The sequence below is a fragment of the Lygodium microphyllum genome, chromosome 23 (assembly GCF_053477565.2).
Source record: "Lygodium microphyllum isolate KBCC chromosome 23, Lygodium_microphyllum_v1.1.10, whole genome shotgun sequence".
NCBI classification, from domain to species: domain Eukaryota; kingdom Viridiplantae; phylum Streptophyta; class Polypodiopsida; order Schizaeales; family Lygodiaceae; genus Lygodium; species Lygodium microphyllum.
Window position 1 is genome coordinate 107043913 of NC_141157.1, and position 19639 is coordinate 107063551.

The following is a 19639-nucleotide window of genomic DNA, read 5'->3' on the forward strand; positions in this document are numbered from 1 at the left end:
CAGGATTTGTGTTTCTGCTGTGTTTTCTTGCTGATTTCAGGACTGTTTTGTACCCCTGCTGATCAGACGACTGCTGTCGCAGCCAGGCGACCTGTTTTGGGGCTGTTTTCAGCCTGCGTTTTTTGCAGTTTTGCCATTGCCTGCTGCCTCCGCACCCTTTGCTGCCTACGCACCCTCTGCTGCCTGCGTTTTTCATCTGCAGTTGCTGGCGACAGTTTTCTACCTGTTTTTTTTCCAGTTTACAGCCTGCATTTTGCTGATTTAGCATCTCTCGTGGCTGGGTGACTGTTACTTCAGGTCGTTTTCTCTGTTTTTGGCAGTTTTTGACTGATTTTTTGACTTTCTGCAGCAGATTTTGTCTTCTATTGATCAGATTTTGGGTTCTATTGCATGTGAACTCTCGTTTTCTGTAGTCTGTGCTTGTGTTTTGGCTGTGTTTCCTCTCTAAATTCCATCTCTTCTCTACTTCTCTTCTTATCCTCTCCATATGGCTCCTCCGTGCACTTCCACTGATGATAAGTTACATGGACTTGATTATCTCACATGGAGTGCTGTCATGAAAGCTTGGTTTGTGCAGAAGCGGCTATGGTACATCGTCTGTGGAGCTATTGCTCGACCTCTCCGTCCTTTTCCTCTTCCTGAAGACTTTGATGAGGACAACCATGATGCATCCTTGAGATTACAGGGGCGGCTTCCGGCACATTATGGAGGTGAGGCTTATGTAGCTTCAGAGAGGGGTGACGGGAAGAAGAAGTCGAAGGCCCAGTGTTACCACTGTGGCAAGAAGGGACATTTGCGGAAGGACTGCAAGAAGTTAGCGGCTTCCAAGAAGAAGGAACAAAAGACGAAGCGGGATGCTGACTCTACCGATGAGTCCTCTCCTTCATCAGACTCCGACTCCGATCCTCCGACCAAGGTGAAGTCCAAGGCGCGGAAGGGATCCTCTTCTTTGGATCGCAGGAAGGGCTTGGTGGCCCCTTCCTCGACTGCTTTCTAGTGGTGGTGATGAGGTCATCCCTCACGACTCTCTTGTGCCAGAGAGGGAGTGTGAGCGGGTGTTCAGATGGGGCAGCCGCGCCTCATCTATATTTTTATACAGGTGCACAGGTTCCAAAGAGGGACGTCCCTGACGCATCGACTTCAGTCTGGCGGAATCAAATCCTGGAGCTGGGATTGACATCCAGGTTCATGATGAGCTGGTTATCTGACAGAGAGCGGGAGGCTTTCGTCTGGAGCTCACATGAGGGGACACTTTGGCGGTCTGGCCAAAGGCGGGAATCCATGGTCACCTATGTTCAGAGGCATTTTTGACAGGATGGTCTTGTATGCTCCTGCGAGATATTGGTGATGGACACAGAGACATGCTATGATCTTCTCTATTTTCAGGTGTTTGGTACGATCGACATCGACATTAGGTTTTCTCCGAGGCACCTTGGTGGTGGCTTGATCACCCATTGCTTGGGTATCCATGGTTCTACTCGGTGGTTCTATGTTGTATAGTTTCTGATCCCTTTTCATTGTACTATTGTATTGTATCAGATCACCCATGATCTGAGAGAGGGTGTTAGCAGAGTATTTGTCAGCTCATGTGTGAGTCTGAGCTTGATCTGGGCTGGGCATTTTTATTAGGTATTTTAGGTATTTTTCTGGTGTGGCATTTTATGCCAGTGGAGCATTTTATGCACCAGTCGGCCAACATTAAATGCTGTCCGACCAGCATTATTGCTCCCCACTTTTTCAGCCTATTTATACTCAGTGGCTCCTCCTCAGTCAGTCACATCATCTTCACCATCTGCAGACTCTGTGGAGAGAGGAGCCAGTGCCAGTGCCCACGCAGCTAGTGACTCACTGTTGTATGCGATTGTCTCGTGTTCAGATATATGGATTCCATTTCCCGTGCATACATCTGAGTTCTCATCTGTATCGTGTTCTTTCTTTTCTCTTTTTGTCTTGTGTTTCAGCAGTTTATTTCAGCACATGTTTATGCTTCCACCGCTGCTCCACTTCTGACACATTTATCATGACAAATCAAGGATAGAGTGATGTCTTTACTTATGTATCGAAAGAGGATAGATTGGATGGCAACAACTATTCTTTGTGGTCCTTCATGATGAAGAATGTGCTTGTTGCAAAAAATCTTTGGGATTATGTCAGTGGGAAAGAAGTCCGTCCTGATGATATGGCTCTTGCAACTCCTCCACAAGGAGGGCGTTGTCAAAGGCAAGCTCCCATTCAGCCACCACCCTAAAGAATAGCTCCAGAGAAGGCTTGGGACACTAGGGATACCTAAGCATTGTCACTTATTGCATTGGTAGTTCAACGATTTATAATCCTGCATATCCATTCTATTGCTACTTCACGAGTAGCATGGCTTACATGTGGGCATATATTTGTTGGAAAAAATGATACTCGCATTTCTTTTTTGAAGTAGCTTGAAAATATGAAGAGTGAAGAAGGTGATACTATGCAAGATCACCTTAATAAAATTCAGGATTTTTGTGAGTAGTTAATGAATGCAGATGAGTATTACTCTGATGCTCAGATGATCTCTACGATTTTGAATTCTTCGCCACCTTCTTATTTGGCCTTTAACATGGCCTTGAATCTCACAATGAGAATTTCTTTGCAGCTACTTATTTTTCTTTAGTTGGTTAGTGTGCTACTGAAAGAAGAGCAAACAAGGAAGAATAGTGGGGTGAACATTGTGGCCTCTGAACAGGCTTTTATAGCAAGCTAGAAGGGCAAGGGTAGTCAGTCTAGGAATGCTTTGCAGAGTTTTGAAAGTTCAAGCACTTCATAGAGCAACAAAAAGCAAGGGGCACGCAAGCCAAGACGGGCAAGTGCCATTATTGTAGAAAGCCAGGCCACTATACCACAAAATGTAAGAAACACATTGCCAAGGAGAAGGACTCCGGCATGTTTGTTTTTGATGCACCTTCTACTACTATTGCTACAAGATCCGCGTCGTTTATTGTTGAGTGTGACTAGTGTTTGTATACTTGCAGTTATAATTGTTCTTGGGCAGATAGAGCATTTAGCTCTATAGAGGACGCTAGTACATGGTTCTTTAATAGTAGTGCTTCTAAGCATGTTACATCTCGTAGCAATTTGTTTACTTGTGTTGTTGCAACTCTTGTTGGCAAATTAGTGCAATGTGCCGACAATGTATCTTATCTTGCTAGAGGTATTAGAGAGATTGTCTTGAAAGCCATTGATGGCTCTACTCTCTATTTGTAGGATGCTTCGTATGTTCCAGGGATAAAGAAGAATTTGTTGTCCATTTCTTCTTTAGTAAAATGTGGAATGCAAGTCGCATTTGATGATGATAAATACATGGTCAAGGATAAGGAATTATTGGCTTTTGTACTTATTGGCACATTATGTTATGGACTTTATGAGTTAGATGCTCATTCGCTTGATCAATCAATTTATTTGCAATCTACTATTACTCCTGCTATGGCACAGGCAAAGTTATGGCATGCTGGCATGGGGCATGTGAATTATGGTAGTTTGATGCTTATCTAGCGTACTTAGATGTTGGAAGGCTTACCTCTCTTGGAAAGACCTCCTAAGTACATTTGTGAGGGATGCATTTTGGGAAAAATGCATCGGTTCTCTTTTCCTTGCGATGTTGCTTTTAAAACTATGGCCATGTTGCAGATTGTGCATTCAGATATATGTGGACCCATGCAGACAAAGTCATTGGGTGGGTGTTATAACTTTGTTACCTTCATTGATGACTTTACATGTTTTTATTGGGTTTATCCATTGGTGAAAAAGTTAGAAGTGTATGATGCGTTTTTGGCTTTTATTGCACCTGTGGAAAATCAACCTAGCTGTTAGATTAAGACTCTTCATTCGGACTGAAGGGGGGACCGTTGTTGTAGGTGGGTTGACTGGGTGGTGGAGCTGCAGGGGGTGTGCAAGGAGGTGACCACTAGCGAGTGGCTAGGGTGACCCTCGCTCTGATACCACTTGTTGGTGGAGATGGCAGCAAGTAGCTCAGCTCAGCTTGAGAGTGCACACACACACACACACACACACACACACACACAGAGTGGTGACTGATCGACACTTGATTAATTAAAAAGTGTGTATACAAAGTACAACCCTTAGACTTTAGGGTTGTGTAAGTGGCTTAGGGTGTGTTCACACATGAAAGTGTGTAATGTGTGGTAAGTGACGGATTTGTGTAACATAAATGCACAAATAAAAGATAATGTGATTGGGAAAAAAACCTCTCTTACGAAGAGTAAAATGTGTCCTAGTGTCCTATGTGCAAACCACTAACACTCCTGTGTGAGCGTAGGCATGAGTAAAACCTAATAGTTGGCATTCCTTTTGCCACCCTAGGATCCGTTGCCTCCTTGGCCTTCTGCCACATCTAGGATTTGGGAGGGTGTGTTAGCAGTTATGTTTGTCATGCCATGTCAGCTCCTACTTGTGAGCCTCATTCTGAGTCAGACGAGGACTTTTGGAGCTCTGATAGGTCTGTCGTGTTTTGATGGCGGAGGCTACTCACTCTAGAGTGGCTAACTGGGTGCATTTCTTTTGTTTGTTGGGTTCCAATGTGTTTTCCATGAGCAGTTTTTGCATTTCCAAGGCTGTCCACATTTGCCAAACATTGTCCTTGTTAGTCGGATTTTTTGGTGTCCATTTGGCATTTTCTAGGCATTTATTATGCCACAACCAGCATTTATGGCATTTCCAGATTTGAGTAGGCCAGTTTAGGGGTTTTGTGGCTATTATTAGTCATTCCCTACTTGGTAGTCATTCATATCATCATCTTCCTTCTTCCCGGATAGGTGCACACTGCGACTCTGTCATCTTCCTTTGTCTCTGGTGCTGCCATTGTCATCAGCCTGATTTGGTGCTGTCACTGATGCTTTGGTCTGTGTGCAGGGACTGATTAGTCCATCATCATTGTATCAGCATTCTTCTTCAGTCAGTGTAGTATTCTTCCCTCATCTTTTGCTTCCTCTGTGTGTGTGTGTGTGTGTGTTCACGTTTCTCTTTCGTTGGGCACTCTCACAACTTTGAGTGAGTAAACATGTATTTTCTTTTGGCAGAGGAGTATTCACAGATGATATCATACTGCCATTCAAAGTTGTCCTCCTCATTTTCTTCCACCTCTTAATCAACAAATCCCTTAATTCTTCTCCTTTATTAGTTTTACTTGTCATGGCAACAGTTACTTTTCATGGCAGCAGGCTTGTAAGCTAAACAATGAGCCCTTTTTTGAACCACCCACTTTGGGATCGTAAAGAGTAATACTAATGTACAACTCTACAACTGTGAAGAATGACAACCACCAAATTGTAGGTACCTAGTAATCGCTTGTTTGCTCCATAATTCTGGTATGCATGTGAGCACATATGTACTTGTTGCATGGTCCATGAGAGTGAGTTGAACTGTCTCTGAATCTCAGGTTGATTGTAACTGAGCTCAGTCCTAACTGATTTGAGTGAGGAGAAATGTATTTACTTTTGGCAGAGGAGTGTTAGAGATGATGCCACACCAGAATTCATGAAAATATGTTGTCCTGTTTGCTATTATGTGTGCTATCGTACTAGTTTCTCAGAACAAATTTTTGTCATTCTAGATTCTAACTGACCCAGTCTGTCTAGCCATTTATTAACAGGAGACTGCTTGCTGTTCAAAATTTTTCCCTCTCTCTGGTGGCTGCTGGCCTCCATGGTTGCACATGTTTGACGCTTTGTCTTATTCAGAAGAGAGTGAACTTTTATACCCCATTATCTTTAGGCCTCTGAAACTGACCTTTGTGTCCTGCAACCTGAGGTCCACTTCTCTCCAGTTCAGTTTCTAGATTGGCTGGACAAGGGGTGTAGGTGGGCAGGGCCCAAGTGCACTCTAAGGGTTTACTTCTGCTTCTACTGCCCATTATCATATCAGTTTAAGCCCATTTACTTCACTTTTAGATAAATTTCCTTTCATTTGCTAGCCAATTCTCCAGGTGAGTCTTATAAGTTTGGGATTTTGTTCTAACTGTAAATTATTGCCCATTTGAAAATTAGAAGTATTCTGAGGCTTTTTCCAATGTGATTCTTTTATCGGGATTTATTTTCATCCTATCTAGTTCTGCCCTAGATTCGGTCTTGCAGACATGCAAATCACAATGGCTTGACGTTTTTAAGTGTGATAGAGACAAAATGAAAAGTTTATGTGGCTGGCAATATGTCAAAGATAGAGACAATAAGTGTTGATTCTATGGTTCAAATTCATGGAAAAAATTGTACAGGTTTGTAACTGATTTCAATGTGGACATCGATGATTCTGTCCTGCACAAGCATATACCTTTTGCAGTTCTGTTGATTAAGGCAACTGAGCACTGGCGCAAAAGTCACAATGGCTCTTTGCCTTCAACTAGCAAGGAAAAGGCTGAGTTTAAGGTAAACATGCATCCAAATTTGGTTGTACTTGTTTGGATATTGATTGGGAAGAAGGCAGCTTTGTGATGAAAACACAGGCTTAATCTCTATGAAGCCTTTTTAAGCATTCATTTTCTGGTTTGGCTAGGCTATTCTTTCTTCAGGTAGACGCTCAGAAGATGAGGATAACTACAAGGAGGCTCTATCTTCAGCTTATAAAGTTTGGTCTCCACCAACAATAAGTATGGAAATATTTTGCCAAAAACTGAATCAATAACAAAACATTTGCATTTATGGATTTTATCACCAATTTAGTGGATTTAAAGGTTCATTCATTGATCAACCCATCTGGGTTCACCACCAATCATGACATTGTTTAGTGCATCTATATGTAATGATTGTGAATACTTGTTTTTCAGAAATAACTTTGTAAAGAAGGCTTCCAAAACCTTTGCGAGTTTATGTTGCCATGGTTATTTTTCTGCAGGTGCAGAACTTCGGAAAATCTTCAACGACACTGCAGCAGAAGTTAGTACCAGTTCCTCGGACTTTTGGGTGATGGTAGCAGCACTAAAGGTGAGGTAGTTTTTCTGTGAGTGTTGTTTTAGTATTTTATATCAAAGCTCAACTATTGGGTTTCCTTGTTCCAGGAATTTGTGGATAATGAAGGTGAAGGGGATCTCCCATTGGATGGTTCAATTCCGGATATGACTTCATTGACTGAGTGAGTGACTGATTTCTTGTTCTCATAAATTGATACAGAAATTTCCGAGCACACAGCTAGAATTCTGAGAACTGTTACTTTTTGTTGGCAGCTATTATGTGGCGTTACAGAAAATTTATCAAGATAAAGCTGAGTTAGATATATCTGCTGTAGAGGCCAGAGTTAGGAGTATTTTGAAACGAATTGGAAAGGATCCACAGTCTATTGGCAGGGCCACTATAAAACAGTTTTGCAAAAATTCACGAAACATCCGAGTGAGTCTCTTTGCAGGTGGAGGCTTTTGATGCTTACCAAATAAATCCTTTCTCAGAGTGCCAAATCTGAAACATTGGAAGGTTATTTGTTGGACTCTACCTGTTGCCTATCCAGGTGTGCAGATATCCAACTCTGGAGGATGAAGTCAGCTATTTAGCAGGACGGGAGCTCCAAAATCTGCTACGAATTGAGGAGAACAGGTATATCACTATTCTATTGTTGCAAGCTTATGGTGTTATTGGTTTTCCCCTAGTTATGTTTGTTTTCATTAGCAATTACATGCATAATTCTGCTTTGATGTTTGTTTGAACTTTGAGGGAATTACTTAGCTTTAATCAGCTGGAAGCAAAATCTCAACTGTTCAAAGAGAGTGCCTTCTTCTGCAGAATCATCGAGTGCCTTCTTCTGCAGAATCACCTCTTCGTCCCATACATAATCCCCCACTCCCAAATAAGGCCCGAGCTGCCAAAGACAAACAGCCTATCTTTTGTCTCCTCTCCTCTCCATGCCACTGCTTCCATCTCTTTTGTCCATGATCAGACAAATTGATCAAAGCATCTGTGCTTTTTCAATCCATCAGCCCAAGCTTTCCAAATACCAGAAATGCACCAAGTGCGCTGCAGAGCTTGTGTTTCTTAGTTGCACAAGTCCTTGTGTGCTTAGAGGGTGCTGACAGCCAATTGGTGCATTTATCGCAAGTCTTCAGTTGGCAATACTTATGACCTATGGATTATACTAGCTTCGTGCATGTTATTATTTTGCCTTTTCAAGGTACTTGGGTTAATTCCGAGCTGAGAGTCACATGTGTTGAGCAACCAATTTAAAGGCCTCAGCCCAAAAATAATTATTTATTAAAAATGTATTTTATTTTGGTAGTAGGACAAATGCCCAAAAATCCCCTCTATAAGCACTTGATTGTGGGCATCCTATCCTCCCCAATTCTCACTTTCAATGCCAGCCTTTTGTAGGCATAGGCATCATCATCATCATCATCATTCTTCTCCATTGTCTACTGCTTTACCTTGTAGGCTGCTGCCCCACATCCTGGAGCTGTCACCTGCCTTGGAAGCTGTATTTTCACCCTCCTCTGTTGGGTTTTCCCACTTACGCCTACGCTCACATAGGAGTGTTGGTGATCAGTAGGACACTGGGGCACTTTTTACTCTCGGTACGAGAGGTTTTTTCCCCCGGACTTATTGTCTTATTTCGCATGTGCTTATGTCACACACTTACGGGCACTTATCGTGTTCGGGTGTGAACACCCCCTACAACCCTAAGGTTTAAGGGTTGTACTTTGTACTTTCAGATTACACTCTTTCAGTCTATTGCATTGGGAGTCGTGCTTCACTCTCACATTGTCTACTGCATTTTGAGCTGAGCTTCGATCCTCTCTTCATCTCACATTTGGTATCAGAGCCGAGGCTCAGTTCAACTCAACTTTGCTCAGCATCAGAGCAGAGTTCTTGCTCAGTCCAGGTTTGCCCCCTGTCGCCACTGCCCCCGCCAGGTTCACTAGAGCAGCGCCTTGTCTAGCCCACAGGTCTTGCCAACTGCGCCACCCAACGCCACCTCCAGCGACCTGCAACTTGTACCAGTGCTAGCTGCCCCGCCAATCGCGCTTGATGTCCGCCTGTACCACAGTCTGCACCCTGCCTGCGACGCCCTTGGTTTGTGCCGCCAGTCCCATCTGAAGCGCCACCAGCTCCCGCCACTCCTGTTTGTGTGCAATACATCGCCTTTGTGGCCCCGTCTTAACTGCGTCGCCCGCCAGCTGCAGTGTCAGCTTTGCCTCCAGCGCCGCTGAGTTTGTGGCCATGAGCTTGTCTGGCCAACTACTTTCAGAGGTAAATTTATTTAAATTTTATATTTTTTATTCGAGAATTCATCTCTGGACAAGAGGGCTTCAGGTAGCACAGAATTCTGAGTACGTGTCTGGGATACGGTTGATGCAAATTTCTAGGCAAATTTATCAGAAATTTTGGGACTTTTGAGTTTTTTGAGGACATTGGCACATGTATTGCAATCTCAGTCAGTGATAGACTATTTTGGACAAATTTGGGGCAAGAAATTTTGGGGATTTTGCTCATACTGTGTTGCTGAACACTGAATGCACCTTGGACTGTGTGCATTACATACAGTTTTGACAGAGTGCACTTGAGTGTACTAATTGTAGCAAGTTATTTGCTGTAATTTTTGGAAATTTTGAGATTTCTAGTTTGGTCCAGCTTGGACATTGCTCTTTTGCTTCTTTTGGTAATTGATTATCATGGCAAATCAGGGAGATATCTTTACCTATGTATCCAAGGAGGACAGATTGGATGGTAACAACTACTCACTTTGGTTCTTCATAATGAAAAATGTGCTTGTGATGAAAAATCTTTGGGATTATGTCAGTGGAGAAGAAGTTAGGCCCGGAGTTGTGGCTCTAGCTACTCCTTCTCTAGGAGGACGTGGACAAGGGGCACCTTAGCCTACTCCACTTCAGCCACTTCCCCAAAGATCAGCAGCTCAAAAAGCATGGGATACACGGGATGCACAAGCTTTGCCGCTGATTGCATTGGTAGTTTAGTGGTCCATCATCCCCCACATTTGTTCAGCAGCTTCTTCACGAGAAGCTTGGCTAACTTTGGAGTAGATGTTTGCAGGTAAAAATGAGACTCGCATCTCTTTCTTAAAGAAAGAGCTAGAGACATTGAAAATTGATGAGGGTGATTCTATTCAGGATCACTTGAACAAAATTCAGGACTTGCGTGAGCAACCTATGAATGTTGATGAGTACTATTCAGATGCATAGATGATATCTACTACATTGAACTCATTATCTCCTTCATACTTGGCTTTTCATACAGCCTTAAACCTCACCATGAGGATTGCCGCACAGCCGATCTCTTTTATTCAATTAGTCAGTTTGCTTCTAGAAGAGGAGCAAACAAGAAGAAATAGTGGTGTGGATGCCATAGCCTCTGAGCAGGCTTTTATGGGTAGACAGAAGGGTAAAGGCAGCCAAGTAAAGAATGCTCCGCAAAGCTCTGGGACTTCAGGCACCTCACAGAGAAGTAAAAAACAAGGAGGCACCCAAGCCAAAAAGGGCAAATGCCATTATGGCAAGAAGCTAGGCCACTACATCACTGAGTGTAGAAAACACATCGCTAACAAGAAGAAAAAGGAGTTAGGAATGTCAGTTTCTGATGCTTCTTCCACTGCTACTGAGTCCGCGTCCTTTGTTGCAGACAGGGACTATTGCTTTTACACATGCAGTTATGACACTTCTTGGGCTGATCGAGCATTTAGCTCTACTGAGGATGTAGGCATGTGGTTTTTTGACAGTGGTGCTTCTAGACACATCACATCTCGCAGAGATTTATTTGCTTTTGCTAATGCAGCTCCAGTTGGTAAGTCTGTACAGTGTGCCAACAATGCATCATACCTTGTTAGAGGTATTGGGGAGATTGTGCTCACAGCCATTGATGGCTCTATTCTCCGCTTACAGGATGCTTTGTTTGTGCTAGGCATAAAGAAAAATCTGCTCTCTATTTCTTCTTTGGCACGTTGTGGATTGTAGGTCACATTTGATGATAACAGATGCATGGTGAGAGACAAAGAACATATGACTTTGGTCTTGATTGGCACTTTATGTCATGGGTTATATGAGTTGGATGCTCTTTCAGTTGATCAGTCAGCGTACTTGGCATCCACTCTTACTCCTACTATGATGCGTACAGAGTTATAGTATGCTTGGATGGGGCATGTGAACTTTGGTAGCTTGATGCTCTTACAACGCACGCAGATGCTAGATGGATTACCTCTTCTCTAGAGAGACCTCTTGAGCACTTGTGCGAAGGATGTATTTTGGAAAAAATGCATCGGTTTTCGTTTCCCTGTGATGTTGCTTTTAGAGCCATAGCCATGTTACAGTTAGTGCATTTAGATGTATGTGGGCCTATGCAAACAAAGTCATTGGGAGGATGTTACTATTTTGTGACTTTTATTGATGACTTACATCAAATTGGCTGTAAAATAATGACTCTCCGTTCGGACCGAGGGGGGGAATATATGTCCTCTATGCTGAATTTTTTTTTGAAGCAGAAGGGCATTGTCCATCAGTTCACTACTACTTATACTTCACAACAGAATGGGGTTGCAGAGAGGAAGAATCGGTCATTCATGGAGATGGCCAGATGTATGCTGAAAGCAAAGAGCTTGCCACACAGTTTTTGGATGGAAGCTGTTATGTGTGCTTGCCATGTTTTGAATAGATGCCCCACCAAAGCATTAAAGAAAATTACACCTTTTGAGGCTTGGAACAGCCAGAAACCTTCTGTTGGACACTTTCGTACCTTTGGGTGTCTTGCATATGCACACATTTCCCAAGTACTTAGGAAAAAGTTGGATAACAAAGTTGTCAAATGCGTTTTTGTGGGATATAGTAGTGAGGGCAAAGGCTATAGTATAGACTCTATGATCTTGTCTCTAAAAAGGTGTTTGTCAGTAGGGATGTACTATTTGATGAAAAATTAGAATTGTTCCTTGCTGGTTTAGACACATATCAGGCTACCCCTGATGTGTTTGAAGGGCTACTCCCCATTACGTTTGGTGATTCAGCTGGAGTTTCAACAAATGAACTCAATGTTTAGCCAGCTGGTCCATTGGAAAATGCAGAAAATCAGCCATTGGCTGATCTGAATAATCAGCGAAGTGCTGAAACTGAAATTCAGCAAGAGCTTATGCATAGTTAGGAGGCATGACAAATGTCTAGATGGTATTTACAGACTATGAAAGATAGTCATCTGGATGCACCCATGCTTGGTCGTACTAGAAGGCAAACTCGTATGCATGATACTGCACATACCATGGAGTTTGTTATGGCAACAAGCACAATTGATGATGAGGAGCCTGAATGTTTTGAGGATGCACAACAGAGTGTGCATTGGATGGCAGCAATGCAAGCTGAATTGGATTCTATCACTAAGAATCAAACATGGGATTTAGTGTCTTTGCCCTTTGGAAAGAAAGCCATTGGAACAAAATGGGTCTATAAGCTGAAACAGAATGCAAATGGATCCATTGACAAATATAAGGCAAGGCTTGTCGCTAAAGGCTATGCACAGAAGAAAGGCATTGACTATGAGGAGACATTTGCTCCTACTTCCTGAATGATGACCATTAGGTATATGGTTGCTTTGGCTGTCCATTATGGATGGATTGTGCATCGGTTGGATATTAAAATCGCATTTTTACATGGGGAACTTCATGAAGAAGTATATGTACAGCAGCCCATTGGTTTTGTAGTTAAGGGATCTGAACACTTGGATTGCAAGCTGAAAAAGGCTTTATATGGTTTGAAACAAGCTCCTAAAGCTTGGTATACAAAGATAGATGCTTTTTTGCTTAGCCAAGGGTTCATAAACAGCTCATTTGAGTCTACCCTTTACTTATGTAAAGAGGGGGGATCCATGCTGATCATTTGTCTATATGTTGATGATCTCTTGTTTACAGGGACACATGTTGATCAGATTTCAGCATTCAAACATAGGGTCAGGTACATGCCATGATCAATCCCATAATACCGTGGGCATAAGAAATCAATGCCATATTGCTGACAAGAGGTCCGAAAGGTAGGAGAGAGAGCATGACTCTCATAATCCGTCTACAAGCACCTAGGTCTGCTACCAGTAGAATCCATAAACCTGTCAAGCATAACTGCAGCATCCTCAATTTGCACCAAGGGAAAAGCCCAAACACAGTGGGTAGCATGATCAACAAAGGTCAGAAAGTACAATGCTCCACCAAGTGACTGGGAAGGCATAGGTCCATATATTGCACAATGGACACGATCTAGAGGAGCATGCCTCGTACGATTGCCATAAGCCAAGGGGGCTTTGCAAGGATCAAGAGTATAATCAGGGCAAGCATCAAGATCTGTAAGTGACATAGGAGGTTGCAATTAGTCTGAACGAGACAAGATCTCCATCTCTCTGTGGTGCATATGGCCTAGGCGATAATGCCATAACAACGCATGTGGTATCTGGATAACTGCAACCATAGAATTTCCCACATGAAAGACATGCACTGGGTAATGAGAACCAACTCTAGAACCTCTGGCCAAAACCAAGCAACCAGGACAGATCTTTCATGACCTATCTTGAAGAGAAATAGTATATCCTGCATTATCCAATTGACTGACAGAAATCAAGCTCTTACTGAGCATGGGAACATGTAAAACATCCCTGAGTATAAGAGAAGTCCCATTAGGCAAAGCTAGGTGTATATCCCTTGTACCAACAATAGCATAAGACTGCTCAAGGCCCAAATCAATACATCTGTCAACCTCTGTGTAAGAAGAGAACCATGCTCTATGAGGGGTAACATGACAAGATACCATAGAGTCCAAAAGCCAATCAAACGCATAGGCCTGATCACTGAGCAAGTAAGGTGACAGGAGTACATGCTCAATTGTATCATCATGGGTAACTGCATGTACCTCACCACTAGTAAGAGTGGTAACACGCTTAAAACCAAAGGTTCAAGATGATAATGGCAGGATCGCCAAAGTGTTGCAACCTTTAATCTATGCAGAATGCATAATAAGACTGTAGTGCCTCATACATGAATACAACACACTACTATAGGCAACATAGAAAATACATAATAATGTATCAAGCAACTCATAGAAAACTCAAAGATAATGACATAGGAACATGAAAATACATCATCAACACTAATAACAGCAAATCAAAGACAAAAATTTAGAGAAGATATTGGAAATAGATTAGAAATACAGAGAAAACCATGGCACCAACTGTCAAATCTCATGTAATATTAGGAAAATTATAATAAAATAGTTTTTGTACCCTTTAGCTTAGGGAAAAATATCTTAATTGGGGCTGAAGTATAAAATGCAAGAGTGTGTCATTGTAAGGATCTTTTTAACACATTTGTAAACTTCTCCATTTCTTGGAGCTTGAGGGTTCTTGCCTTTCCCATCCACATTGAGGGAAAACTCAATGTCTACTATATCTCTGACTCTCTGCTCATGTCGAGTCCGTCTCTGTCTTTGCTGCTCTCTATTTCGTCTAAAGCATTTTCTTTGAACATGTCCAAGCTTCCCACAATGGAAGCAAACAACATCTGAAGTAGAAGGACCTATAGAAGACAACAAGGAATCCAAGTCATCATGAATAGGGCTATCTACATTAAAGGAACTCAAAGAGTCTAGGGCTGTCCCAACATAGAGAACCTGCTCATCAAGACAATCATTTGCAAGTACATCAGTGGTAGAAGCATGCTGCAAAGGCTCATGAAACCTCAACGGATTAGAGGACATAAAGGCATCAACCAAGGATGCAAAAGCTCCTACATGAAGAAGAGTTGTAGCCAAGTGCATGACATAACCAACCACAGTACGGTAAAGCATAAGACATTTGTCATAAGAGCATATGGTATTCAGCGCTGAAATCAGCCCATAACCATATGCATACACATAGCTTTGCAGTACATCATGCCACCTAGGAATATCCAAGTCAAGTAAAGACTGACAAGTGGCAAAGCATCCTGCAAGAGTCAAGCTCTAGGAGAAACCCAAACATCTATGCAACAACATCCAAATAAGTGGCTCTGTAAGGTATACAATAGTAGACCATGTGCATAGACGGTAAGCATACATAGCATCTGCTCTCTAACATGGACGGGCAACAGTAGCCCAACTAGCATAGAAGCTAGACAATAGAGGAGTAGGAAAGCCATAATTGCAGCCCAAGCACTGAAAGTTCACTAATCGACCAAAATAACCCGCAATAAATCCAAGCACCAATGAGCGTACAAAGCTCAATAAAACTCTGCCAAGACAATGAAGCAACTTTGCTTAATACATGTCTGCATTAACCAAATATCCAGGGATCCATAACGTTGGAGCATAAGGCCAAGTAGCATCCAAGGTTGTAACGAAAAAAACCAAATCAATGTCGAACTGCTCCACAAAAGTCCTCAAATGCAAGTCTTGTCAAGCCCAAACACCTACCATATTGCAGCCGAACCCAGAAGCATCCACCAAGACATAAATCCACATGGGTAGCCTAGACATAAGCAGTCATAAGTGGAATGCCAGCTGCAAACAAAAAATTGATAGTGAACCATATAATTGAGCTTTACTTCTTGCTCAAAAGCATTTCGGGAGTTTCACCCGTAGACCATAGGCATAACCAAACTGGAGGTAAAATAACCTGTCAACCAAGGTAGTATAAATCCCAACCAACAACAAAGTGTCCACATCCAAATCAAGGCTTAATAGCTCTCAAATAGCATATCCGGGCATAAACCATGATGACTAAGCATCAATACACCCAACAAAACACCCGAATGTCAATAAAGAGCATTATGCATAAGCCGTCCCTGATAAAACCTTGTTGCCTAAATAATGTACAGTAGTAAATCCTTGCATAAATCGAGCTATGGAAGCTCAAACTAAGTTCCAAAGCATTTAGGCCTAGAGCATTTGATGCCTAAAGCATTTAGGCATCAAATATCAACCCTCAGGAGCATCACGTAAGCTAAGAGCATGACATTTTCTTGCTGTAAATCAACTCAGATCTGTTACAAAAGATTTTGTGATCAGAATTTGACAGATCTGATATCACCATTGCGTTCGGAGCATGCAAAACCCTAAGTTAGACTCTTACCTTGCCTAAATCGGGTTCCGGATGCCCGAGATATGAGAAAAAATGGAATTTTTGAACCACATTTTTTAAAAGGTGCAAAAAAAAACGTGAGCTGCTACTGTGGGGTATGCTGGTGAAAGATGACTTAGCAAAAGATAGAAAACGATGAAGCCTGAAGAAGAATAGTTCTCCTCTGTGAGCACGAGTCCGTTTCTCCTCCCAACCTCGCCTAGATAAGTGCTCGCTCCTCTCTCCCCGTTTCCTGTGCCAGCCGTCCCCTTTTGGTGAGTCCTACTATTCTTGGACTCTTTTACTCTCTAGACTCCCCTTAAACCCGTTTGGGCGCCCAAGAGCTCGGATGGTCATTCTCGTGCATGTTCCCCTAGATTTACCTTAACATTACATTAAATGTCACTTTAATGTCACATTCAATATTTGTGACCTTAATGTCACATTAAATATCACTTTAATGTCACATTTCCTTCCCCTTAAGAATCAGTTTTGTCCTCGAAAACGATACTTGGAAGGTCTAACTGTAAATCGGGAAACCTTTTCTTTAAAGTACTTACTCGCTCCCATGTTGAGCTTTCTTCTGAACAATCTTTTCACTTAACCAAACATTCTTGATAAATAGTATTCCTCGTTCGTCTATTACGAACATTTAATATTCTTTCTGGTTCATGTGGATTAGATTGGTCATTGAATAGCTCCTCAATATCATCATTTAAGATTAGATTATCCAAATCACCCAGCTTCTTCCTTAATTTACTTACATGAAAAACTGGATGTATTTTACTACCAGCAGGTAGTTGGAGCTTGTAAGCCAATTCTCCCACCTTTTTAAGTATTATGAAAGGACCACAATACCTTGGTGAAAGCTTTGGACATTGTCCCTTTTTCATAGTTTTAGTTTGTTCAGGCACCTTAAGATAGACCAATTCTCCTTTTTCAAAGGAGATGTCTCTTCGGTGAGGATCTGCATATGCTCTAGCGCGATTTTGAGCTTTTTTAATATTTTCTTGAGCAAATTTTAACATACTATTCATATCCTCCAAAAAATCTTTAGCTGCCTGAACCTTTTCCTTATGCAGTCCTATTGCAAAAGGAGCTCTGGGCTGAAACCCATACATTAACATAAATGGACTATATCCAGTGGAAGAGTGCTTGGCACTGTTATATGCAAACTCTGCTATCGGTAAATACTCTTCCCAATTAGTTTGCCTTTTACTTACATATGCCCTAAGCATATCTTCAAGAATTTGGTTAACCCTTTCAGTTTGTCCATCTGTTTGCGGATGATCCGCCGTACTCATGCTAAGTTTAGTATCCAATTTCCTAAATACCGCACGCCAAAAATGGCTATCAAATTTTCTATCCCGATCAGAAACTATATTTGCCGGAAGGCCATACAATCGGTATATGTTCTCTACGAACAATCTAGCCAATTCTGGTGTTTTAACATCAGTTGAAGTTGGAATGAACCTAGCCATTTTGGTTAACCTATCCACAATCACCCACACAGAGTCGTGCCCCCTCTGTGTTCTAGGTAAAGCAACAATAAAGTCCATGGAGATACTCTCCAATTTCCCGAAGGAATTTCTAATGGATGGAGAAGTCCTCCCATTTTTAATCTTTCAGCTTTATTAACCTGGCATTTATTACATTTGACCACATAGTCAAGGACGTCCTTATTCATTCCAGGCCAATAAAACTGCCTTTTAATAAGACTATAAGTCTTATTAACTCCTGGATGTCCCGCACTAGGGGTATCATGACACTCAAAGAGTATCTGGCGCCTTATTTCTGTATTTTTCGGGACACATACCCTACCCTTGTAGAGTAAATAACCATTATCAATGGTAAAATTCTTCCACTTGAATCCAGTTTGAGCAACCCCTGATGCTCCATTTCCTTGTTGAACATCCTCAGATATTCCTTCCTCAGTAGAAGCACTTTCATTTGGATCCCCATTTTTTATTGCTTCCCATATATTGGAATATGCTGGATCAACCTGGCATTTCCCTTTTAAAGATTCAAGCAAATTGAAAGTGAACTGAGTAAAACTCAATTCATTAATGATGGGCATTCTGTTGAGTGCATCAGCTACTATATTATACTTTCCTTTTCTATATCTTATCTCATAGTCGAACTCTTGGAGGAGTTCGGCCCATCTGGCTTTACGCCCGTGTAAATCTGGTTGATCATTAAGCCACTTAATGCTTTCATGATCCGATAAAATCAAAAGTTTGGCACCATACATATAGTGCCTCCATTTCTTCATTGCATGTACTATTGCATACACCTCCCTCTCATAAACAGAATAATTCTGTTTTGCACGATCGAATTTCTTGGTTTCAAAAGCAATTGGTTGACCTTCTTGTAATAAGACCGCGCCTATCGCCTTATCACTGGCATCAACTTCAACCACAAATGGTTTATTGGGATCCACTATTAATAATACTGGAGCTGTAGCAATAGCTACCTTAAGTTTTTGAAAACTTTCATTTTGGTCTGTTCCCCAATTAAAACTTTTTCCTTTCCCTTTAAGTTGGTCTGTCATTGGAATAGCTATTTTGGCATAATCTCGAATGGATCTACGATAAAATCCAGATAAACCTAGGAAGATCTGCAGCTCTTCCAGGTTCCTTGGAGGTGGCCATTCAATAATTGCCCTTACTTTTTCTGGATCCATGTTGATTCCCTCTTTCGAGATAATATGCCCCAAATATTTGATCTCTTGTGCAAAGAATTCACATTTAGTTTTCTTCGCATAAAGGGAATGCGTTCTTAACAGTTGGAATACTAATTGTAAGTGTTCCAAATGTTCTTCTCTTGATTTACTAAAGATCAAAATATCATCCAAGAAGACTACTACAAAATGTCCTAGATAGGGCCATAAAACACTATTCATCAGCTTCATAAAGGTAGCTGGTGCATTAGTGAGGCCAAAAGGCATCACCAAAAAATCATAATGCTCGTATCTAGTACGAAATGCTGTCTTGGAAACATCTTGTGCCTTAATTCTTACTTGGTGATAACCTGATCTTAAATCTATCTTTGTGAAAAATTTTGCCCCTTGTAATTGATCAAAAAGATCTTCCATTCTGGGCATAAGAAATTTATTCTTCACCGTTATTTTATTAAGTGCTCTATAGTCAACACAAAGTCGCATAGAACCATCTTTTTTCTTTACCAATAAAATTGGTGAAGCCCAAGGTGAATTACTGGGTTGAATAAACCCTTTATTCAAGTAATCCTTAATTTGTCTTTCAACTTTTTGATGCTGTGTTTCACTTAACCTATACGGTGGTTTAGAAATAGGGTGTGTATCTTTATTTATATCAATTGGGTGATTTATATCACCCCTATCTGGTGGAAGGCCACTTGGTAAATCAGAAGGAAACACATCTTTAAAATCATCTAACAAACTACTTAATTCATTATTAACATTCAACTCACAAACATAAGAAAATTGTTGCTTTATATTACAGAAAGTAAAAGTGTTCTGTACAGGAAGAGACCATAACATATATACCTCACAAACTTCCTTTTTTATCAGCTTTTGAACTTTAGTAGAACACAGCAAAGGATTATCAGATACTTCATGTTCACCTTGA

At 41.5% G+C, this 19639-nt stretch overlaps 1 protein-coding gene across 3 annotated transcripts in view; it reads left to right on the plus strand.

The window, feature by feature from the left end:
* LOC148016594 (NEDD8-activating enzyme E1 regulatory subunit AXL-like) overlaps positions 1–19639 on the plus strand; it is a 57109-nt gene that overhangs the window by 24475 nt on the left and 12995 nt on the right. For all 3 annotated transcript variants that reach the window (XM_087664727.1, XM_087664728.1, XM_087664729.1), the window contains exons 6-11: positions 6260–6410; positions 6538–6631; positions 6877–6965; positions 7040–7113; positions 7205–7367; positions 7483–7568. In XM_087664727.1, the coding sequence (XP_087520853.1) occupies positions 6260–6410; positions 6538–6631; positions 6877–6965; positions 7040–7113; positions 7205–7367; positions 7483–7568 (657 nt within the window). The remainder of the gene's footprint in view (positions 1–6259; positions 6411–6537; positions 6632–6876; positions 6966–7039; positions 7114–7204; positions 7368–7482; positions 7569–19639) is intronic.